The following is an 8,916-nucleotide window of genomic DNA, read 5'->3' as shown; positions in this document are numbered from 1 at the left end:
TCTGGCGTTCAAGGCCAACTCTTCCCCGCCCCTCTGGCAAGCCCCACCCAAGGCCTTTGCCCAGCTGTGTCACCGAGAGTCTGCTCTCGGGTTTCTGGAGTCTGATCCTGCTGCTTCCTCTCTCAGATGGGAATAGAGAGGCGAGATCTACCCTTTAGGATTGAAAGAGAGAATGCATATAAAGCGCTTGGCACAAAGGAGGCCGTCAATAAATGGGAGTTGTTGCTGTGACTTTTGTTGTAATCTAGTCATTCCACAAACTGTCCTGGATCAGGGGGAACTAATCAGAGGGCGACCCGCACTCACAAGGCTCATGGGTGAGAGAGACATGGCTTGTTATAGGAATTCAAAGAAACGCAGTCAGGGTGGAGTGTCGAGTTCAAGACAGGGAGTGGTGAGAAATGAGATGTTTGGTCACTTGAGGAAGTTTGGACTTGTCCTGGCGGCACAAGGGAGCCGTGGAAGGGCTTCAAGCCGGGGAGGGTCATGGTGAGTTTGGGGTTTTGGAAAAATGTCTCTGGCTTATATATGGAGGGCGGATTGGAAAGAATGGAACTGGGGGTCAGGAGTCCAGGGAGGCAGCTGGGGGCGGAGGTGGGGGTGTGCACCAGGGCGGGACCGCGGGAGGGGGAGGTGCAAGTAGGAGGGGCGCCCAGGAGGCCCAGCGAACCAGCCCAGGGACTGGCTGGCCGTGGAGCAGGAGAGCGGGAGAAAAGTCCAGGACAAAGCCCTCTGGCTGGGAGATTGGGCCCTAGAGGAGAAGTAGGTTGGGAAGATAACTGAGCCCACGAGGTCCAGGAGGCTGCACAAGCCCCGGGTCTGGAGGTTAAGAGAGAAATTGGGGCTGGAGACCAAGATTTAAGGATCATCAAAGATGGTAATTGAGGCCGTTAGTGACCTAGCCCGGGGAGGATATGGAGGATGAATGGCGAGGACTGAACAGAACCCTGAGAAACAGGGACACTTAGGGTTTGAGCAAAGGAATTGACATTCTTCTGTGAAGATTGAGAACGGGGAACCATAGAGAGGAGGAAAACCAGGAAAGTGGCATCACAGACACTGTGAGGAAAGGCCATTTCAAAGGGGGTGGGGGGATCGTAAACTCTATCCACTACACGCTATATTTAAGCAACAACTTTCACACTGTATAGAATGATTGTGCTCGATAGATAGATGCTGGTGCATTTATTCATTCAATAATATTGCTTGAGTATCTAGTAGGTGCCAGGCTCTGTTCAAGGTGCTAGAAATACAACAATGACCAAGGCAGACAAAAATGCCTGCCTTCGTGAAGCCTGCATTCTATTTGGGGAACACAAACAGTAAATAAGGAAATACAGTGTAACTTGGTGATAAGTGCTATAGAGAAAAAAAATAAGGCAAGCTAAGGGGATAGAATAATGGGGTCAGAATTATTTTAGATGGGGAAAGACCTTTTCATCCGGTGAGATTTGAACAGAAATCTGAAGGAATGAAAGGGTGAAGCATGAAGGAAAGAGTTTCAAAAAGAGGGAACAGCAAGTTCAAAGCCCTGTGGCAGGCTCATTCACAGAACCATAAACAGGTTAGCATGGCTGGAGTGGAGTGAGCAAAAAGGAGAGTAGTGGAGGACAGGGTCCAAGAGGTAATGAGGAAGGGGTGACAGCAGATAATTTAGTTTTAAAAGTTACTTTGGTTTTTACCCAAATGATGTCGGAGCCATGGGAGGGTTTTGAGAGAGGGGGGATGTCATCTGACTTTGGTTTTATTAGGATCCCTCTGGCAGTCATGTGAGGAATAGACTGTGGGGGCAGGGTGGGATCAGAGAAACAATGAAGAGGCTGCTGTGATCACTCAGGCAGGACATGAAGGTGGACAGGACCAGGGGATGGGCTGTAGAGGGGAAGAAGTGAGCAGGTTCTGGTTATATTTGAAGTCCAGAGCTGACAAATTCTGGTGTATCTTGTGAGAGGGAAGATAAGGGTTAAGGATGACCCTAAGACATCCAGGTGGAGATGTCAGGTTGGCATGTAGATGTAAAAGTCTGGAGTTCAGGGAGAGGATCGGGATGGAGAAATAATTAAGGTATCCCCTTTGAAAGCCTGGATGAGATCAGGAAGGGGGTAAAGTAGATAGGAAAGAGAAGGGGACCGTGGACCAATATTATAAAAGAAGGAATCAGTAAGAGAGGCTGAGAAGGAGTGGCCAGAGGAGTAGGAAGAAAACAAGATATTCTGAAAGCCAAAAGAAGAAAATGTTTCAGGGAACAGAGAGTGACTGACTGTGTCAGATGCACCTGATGAGGACTGGGAATTGACTATTAGATCCAGCACTACGGCAGGCATTAGTGATCCTCACCGGGCGTGTCCGTGGAGAGGGGCAGGGTGAAAGTCTGGTTGGAGAGGGGTTAAGAGCAAATTGGGGGGAGAAATTGGAGGCAGCAAATGTAGACAATTCTGAGAAATTTTGCTGAAAAAGGAAAGAAATGAATGAGCAGTAGCTGGACGAGAGATAGGGTTTTTAATTTTTAAGATGGGAGAAATAACACCACATGTAGATTAAGTGGAAAGATCCAGTAGGCACGGGGACATTGATGATGCAGGAGAGAGAGGGGGATAGCTGCAGAGATGCCCTTGAGTAGGTGAGGGGGGTGGGATTAGTGCAGGGTGGGGGTTTTGCTCATTACTATGGGGGGAGGCCATCACAGTGGGCAAGACAAAGTGGGTATAGGACCCCGTGATTCTCTTTTGTTTGCTTATATTTTCTTGTTGAATTATACTTGGTTTTCTTATAAATTTTTTTTTTTTAAGATGACCGGTAAGGGGATCTTAACCCTTGACTTGATGTTGTCAGCACCACGCTCACCCAGTGAGCTAACCGGCCATCCCTATATGGGATCCGAACCCGTGGCCTTGGTGTTATCAGCACCACACTCTCCTGAGTGAGTCACAGGCCGGGCCTATAAATTTCTTTCCTTTTATTTCTCCCTTATATGACAGTTAGGACATTATGTTGATTTTTTTTTTTTTTATGTGTAAGGTTATATTATCCAGGAATTTTATTTCAGGATGGGAAAGGGGGTGATATAAAATATTCAATTAAAAAGGAGGTATTGGTCTGACAGGATTGAACTCCATTGTTGTAGGGCCTCATAGGCCATTGTAAGGCCCAGGAGATTGAATAAGTGCAGGAAAAGTTACCATTACCCTGGCGGTGTGGAGTTGCCTCTCTGGTCTCCATTTTGCCATCAACATAATGAATGGCAGTGTGATTAGCAAAAGACTTTGAACTCCCCTTTTCCAGATCTGGGATTCAAATATTCCAGATGAGGGTAAATCCAGGAAGGCCGCCTGGAGGAGGAGAGTAGCAAAAGAGCTCATTATTATCTACTGTTTCTGTGTGTGTGTGTGTGTGTGTGTGTGTGTGTGTGTGTGTGTGTGTGTGTGTGTGTGGCGGCCACTATAGCGATTGAACCCTGGACCTTGGTGTTATATAATATCTACTGTTTATTGAGGGCATCCTCCATACCAGGTGATATATGATATATTTATCCTTACAGCAATCCTGAATCAGAGAGGTGAAGTTACATAGCTAGGGTCACATAGCAAGGCAGTATTTGAACCCTGGTCTGAGTGACTGCAAAGACTGACAGGTCTTGTCAGATGAGGGGAAGGAAGGAGGGGAGGAGCTCTCTGTGACAGCTGTCCCAGAATGGGCATAAACAGGATGTGGTGTGGATGAAACCTTCCCCCTACCCCACAGCCCGCCCCCTGCAGCCCTGGTCCCCACCCCCAGAAGACAGCGGAACTGAGAAAAGAAGAGGCCTGTGGAGAGAAAAGCCATGGTCAGGGGGCCGGGGGTCATTTGGGAAGGGCTAGGGGCTGGGGATAGGGCTGGGAGGGCACCTGGGTAAAGGTCAGGCTATGGGATTAAGGTCATAAGCTGGGAAGGGAACCCAGCTATAGCAAAGGGCCTGGCTGGGGGAAGAGAGATGGTGGTTCCAGGTTTCCAGGCAAGCGGATACCTGTGTCTCCTTGAGTGTTGCCCGAGGGTACCCACCAAGAAGGCTGGAATCTAGCCTCGGCTCTGGTCCTCAAGCTGTGTGCCCTGGTGAGGGGCAGTATCAGCTCCGCAGAAAGGGCACTTTGTCCTAACGTTCATTGAGGCATCAGATGGGCTAATGTGGCCCTCCACTTCATTAATGGATGGAGAAACTGAGCTTTGGGAAAGGGTGGAGGGACTGAGGCCAGACCAGCTCAGTTGTTACTGGGTTCCTCTGGCAGTCTGATTCCCTGGTAGTGTGCGAGGTGGACCCAGAGCTAAAGGAAAGGCTGAGGAAATTCCGCTTCCGAAAAGAAACGGACAATGCAGCCATAATAAGTGAGTGACATCTCCCCCCATGGAAGGATGGGAGGGGGTGCAGACGAGCAGGGCGGGCTGGGCTAGTGTCCCCCATGGATGGGTCGGGCGTCTAAACCTTGTGCGCCATCCCTCTCTAGTGAAAGTGGACAAAGATCGGCAGATGGTGGTGCTGGAGGAAGAATTTCAGGTGAGAGGATGGGGTGGATGGGACCCCCAAGAGGTACAGGATGGGACAAGGAGACCGAAGGGGCTGGAACTGATGCTAAAAGCTTGGCTTTGGGGGCCACAAAGACCTGGAGGTCAAGTTCCAGCTCAGTTGTGATCCAAGGCAAGAGACTGCCCATATGTGTCTCTGTTTCCTCATCTGTGAAATGGGGACAATAATACCTACCTCATAGGGTTGTTTGCAGATCCAATGATTTAATCCTTGTCATGGGTTTAGAACAAGGCCTGACACTTGGTATATGCTCAGTAAAGTGATCATGATGATGATAACAATAATATTTTATTTGCACTGAAAGTTTACAGATAATGTAACAAGAAGCTAGTGGAAATCCTTTATAAAAGGGTAGACTTCATGCTTTCGTGCCTTCACTGTTTTTATTAGTAACATGGGGATCATAGTAAGGCTTACTTCATAGTGTTTTGGTAAGGATTTATGAGGGGGTCCTTTGGGACTGGGACTGGGGGTGTTTGATTAAGGGAGAGGGATTGGCCAGGAACTGGGCTCCCTCAGGTCGTCTGAAAGGAAGTGTAGTGAAGTGGTTAAGATTTGAGCACAGATTCAAATCTGAACTCTACTGCTTACTGTCTGTGTAACCTTGGGCAAGTGCCTTAACACCTCTGGGTCTCAGTCTCCTGAGCTGTAAAGTGGGCATAATAATAGGACCTACCCCATAGAGTCATTGGGAGAGTTCAATGAATTAATCTATGTGTGTTTCTTAGAACAATGCCTAGGCACACAGTAAGTGCTCCTTTAATAGCAGTCATTCCTTTTCTTCTCTCCTGTTTTCTTGCCTCAGAATATTTCCCCAGAGGAACTGAAAATGGAGTTGCCAGAGAGACAGCCCAGGTATCCTGGGGGAAGGAAGGGGAGGATCAGGCCACAGGAAGAGGGGTGATGATGGAGGTACAGACTAAGAGACTGCTTGGGTTCCAGCCTTATTCATGGGCTCACAAGCTCTGTGTTTGAGGCCAAGTGTTCATATTCAAGAACTTTTCATTGGTATAGTAATATTTTATTGCAGAGTTTTACACTGATCATTTATACTTGATACTGGTTTAGAGTTTGCTTTTTTGTAGAAACTTTGTCAGGTTTTGGTCTCAACATTACACTGGCTTCATTTTTTTAAAAAATGAAATTTTCCTTTTTTTAAAATTTTTTTTATTTTGACCAGTAAGGGGATTGCAACCCTCAGCATGGTGTGGTCCGCACCATGCTCAGCCAGTGAGCGCACCGGCCATCCCTATATAGGATCTGAACCCGCGGCCTCGGCGCTGCCAGTGCCACACTCTCCCAAGTGAGCCCCAGGGCCGGCCTGAAATTTTCCATCTTTGTCAATGCTCAGGAACACTTTAGGTAGCAAAGAAACTATTTGACCTTTAATGTTCAGGTAGAATCCCATGGAAGCCACATGAGCCTGGTGCTTTTTCTGGTGGAACAGCTCTTTGACCATTTCTACGAAAACTGGACTGTATAGATTTTTCATCTCGACTGAGTTCATTTTGGGTCTGCAGGATTTGGAGCCTTGATCCCAGGCTCTAGGTCTCAGTCAGGATAGGCATATGACGGTTGCACAGGGCCCCACACACAGAAGGGGGCCTCCCACATGTGGGTTAATGCTGACATTCTTCATAGCTTTATCTTTTTGTGGGGAGGCAGCTGGCCTGTATGGGGATCCAAACCTTTGACCTTGGTGTCAAAGCTGTGCTCCAACCAACTGAACTATCTGGCCAGACCCCATAGTTTTATCTTTGAGTTTGTGTTTTGTATGAAGTCTGATGGGACAACGGAGCATGTGCTGGGAGCTTGGAGCCTTGGCTCACACGTAGTCTCACCTCCTGCCATCTCCACTGGACAGGCTCTCAGCCACCCACTGTCTACACCCACCAGTGACTGCTGCTGCCCTGAGGCCCCCTGCTGGTGCAGGGAGGGTCAAGGCTCAGCATGCACCCCCTGCGTGACAAGTTACAGGGTGTGCCTATGAGTGACTACATTTCCCGTGTGAGGATCCCCATGCCCAAGAGAGCAAGACCTTACATAGCAAATGAAAAAAGACCATGATCATTCTAGAGAGAGACTGCAGAAAAAAGGAAAAAGTTTTTTCCTGCTTTTTGAACAAGGGGCTCCGCGTTTTCATTTTGCTCTGGACTTGGCAAATTATGTAGCCAGCCCTGGAACAGCCCGGTCTTTAGTGTGCTGGACAGTATTTCATAGTGGTTGAGCACTCACATTCTGGCGCTGAACTTCCTGGGTTCAAATCTTTCCTCTATCCATAGAACCTTGGGCAAGTGACTCTGGGCCTTAGTTTCCCTCTCTATACTATGGGGATAATAACAGTGGCTATCTTATAGGGTTATTGTGAACCAAATAAGCACTTACTATTATTATTTTCAGAAAGCACTTACTGTGTTTGAGGCCAGGCCCCAGAGTCCCAGGTGATAACCCTAGGTTCTTAGACTCAGTCAGATTTCAAAGTTGTGGACTCTGGCTGTCGGGCCTGGGCTCTAGGCCAAAGTCCTGAGTTTGAATTCCCTTTTGTTGGTGCAGGTTCGTGGTTTACAGCTACAAGTATGTGCACGAGGATGGCCGAGTGTCCTACCCTTTGTGTTTCATCTTCTCCAGCCCTGTGGGTGAGACACAGCTCTACCGTCCTGAGAAGGGGGTGTTAGATTATGTGTGCAGGGTGTGTGTGTAAGCCTATGTATGTGAGTGCAGGTGTCTGCCTACGGGTGTGTGTGTGTGGCTGTATGAATGTGTATTAGAGTGCAAGTGGGCAACTGTGTTAGTGTGAGGACTGCGTGAGTGTGACAAGGACTGTGTGAGTGTGACAAGGACTGTGTGTGCAAATCTGCAGGCACCTGTGTAAGAGTGCAAACGTGAAAGCACACATGCATGTGGCAGGGCGAGTGTGTGTGGCACGTGTGGTGTTTGTGCATGTGGGTGCATGTGTGTGACTGTGTGAATGTGTGCAGGTGCCTGTGTTAGAGTGTGAGGACTGTGTGAGCATGTGTGTGGCTATGTATGTATGTGCAAATGTGCACAGGCACCTGTGTTAGAGTGTGAGCATATGAGAGCATGTGTGTGATGGGGTGAGTGTACAGCATGTAGGGGGGTGTGTGTGTGGCACATGTGGTGTGTGAGGACAGTGATGTAGAGGTAGGAGCTAAGATTCATCAAGAGCCAACCTATTCTCCTCAGTCCCGAGGCGTAAGCCAGCCAACCTCTTCCTTTTACCTAGAAATCTATCTGGCCCCTAAGTCATCCCCAGAGACCCTCAGAATAACTTGAAGCCCCTAAACAAACATAGAAACTTGGAGAACAGCCATCAGGAACCTCCTTGGAATAACTCCTAGAATCCTTATTAAATTGCAGGGCCTATAGGACATTACTAGAGCTTTAAAGAACATACCTGGGGTCCCAGTTATGTACCCTTCTCTTTTCCACACAGGCTGCAAGCCGGAACAACAGATGATGTATGCAGGGAGTAAAAACAGGCTGGTGCAGACCGCAGAGCTCACAAAGGTCCAGACTGGGGCTAGAATCCAGAGTATTAGGGAGGAGGGGACTGAGGGAGGAGGGATCCTGGGACTGCGGGAGGAGGGGCTGGGGGCCCAGACTCCTGTCTGTGCGTGAGGAGGAGGCTGGAGTCCTCACTGTCTTATTTCCTGAGTGTATCATAATGCTGAAACCTCTCTCTGCCCAGGTGTTTGAAATCCGCACCACTGAGGACCTCACGGAGGCCTGGCTCCAAGAGAAGTTGTCATTCTTTCGTTGACCCGAATTCCTGATGTCTGAAACCCCAGGGATACTGGGGACTCGGACCCCTAGGACCTGAACATCCACGATCCTAAAGAAATTAAAAGTACAGGAACTCAGAGATCCTCAGTTCTGGCCAGTTTCTGCCCCTCATTGTAGGCTCTAGCCGACAGTCCCTGCAGTACCAGCCTTGGGCCAGCAGGGGGTGGGCAGACGTAGTGGAATGAGAGAGAGGCCTCCTGGAAGGAAAGGAGGCTACCCGTTTCTCTAAATGAAAGGGACTGGTCTGTAGGATTTCCTCAGGTGTTGGGGGAGTGGGAAGTGGGGCAACGGGTCAGGGAGAATGGGAGGCCTGGATCTCCTGGAGGAACTGAGGAAATATCTGAATCTATGGAGGGGTAAGTCCCAAGGAAAAAAAGAACGCCTGAGAGTAAAGGAGGTGAAGTGCCTGGTTCCCCTCCTCTCTTCTTCCTTTCCAGCTGGGGGCCTAGCAGGCATCAGCAGGCATTGAGTGCAACTTTTCTCAGCTAAACCCCCCAGTAGGAAGCATTTCAAAGCCAAAAAGTTGTCAAAGGAACAAACATAATTGCTTCAGG

The 8,916-nt window shown here is 48.7% G+C and overlaps 1 protein-coding gene across 4 annotated transcripts; it reads left to right on the top strand.

Moving 5' to 3' along the window:
• Positions 1 to 700: 700 nt before the first annotated feature.
• On the top strand, positions 701 to 8,449 carry GMFG (glia maturation factor, gamma). 4 transcript variants are annotated; one of them, XM_008582074.1, is made up of 7 exons: positions 701 to 877; positions 3,742 to 3,823; positions 4,479 to 4,528; positions 5,364 to 5,413; positions 7,112 to 7,194; positions 8,013 to 8,086; positions 8,268 to 8,449. In XM_008582074.1, exons 1-7 carry the CDS (start codon positions 875 to 877, stop codon positions 8,337 to 8,339), a joined length of 414 nt encoding a protein of 137 aa, XP_008580296.1. In that variant the 5' UTR covers positions 701 to 874; the 3' UTR covers positions 8,340 to 8,449. The 4 variants fall into 4 exon arrangements, with proteins under 4 accessions (XP_008580296.1, XP_008580287.1, XP_008580301.1 ...); XM_008582065.1 differs by lacking the exon at positions 3,742 to 3,823 and adding an exon at positions 4,263 to 4,359 and having other exon boundaries at positions 8,268 to 8,441; XM_008582060.1 differs by lacking the exon at positions 701 to 877 and adding an exon at positions 4,263 to 4,359 and having other exon boundaries at positions 8,268 to 8,441.
• Positions 8,450 to 8,916: the final 467 nt, after the last annotated feature.

Source organism: Galeopterus variegatus, unplaced genomic scaffold, assembly GCF_000696425.1.
Source record: "Galeopterus variegatus unplaced genomic scaffold, G_variegatus-3.0.2 Scaffold93, whole genome shotgun sequence".
Taxonomy (NCBI): Eukaryota; Metazoa; Chordata; class Mammalia; order Dermoptera; family Cynocephalidae; genus Galeopterus; species Galeopterus variegatus.
This window is presented reverse-complemented; position numbering and strand designations above follow the sequence as displayed.

Bases quoted from the DNA above. Each gene is read 5' to 3' on its own strand.
- GMFG (XM_008582065.1), top strand. The intron at 5,414-7,111 runs GTATCCTGGGGG...TTGTTGGTGCAG, and splicing joins TTGCCAGAGAGACAGCCCAG to GTTCGTGGTTTACAGCTACA. The intron at 8,087-8,267 runs GTCCAGACTGGG...CTCTCTGCCCAG, and splicing joins AGACCGCAGAGCTCACAAAG to GTGTTTGAAATCCGCACCAC.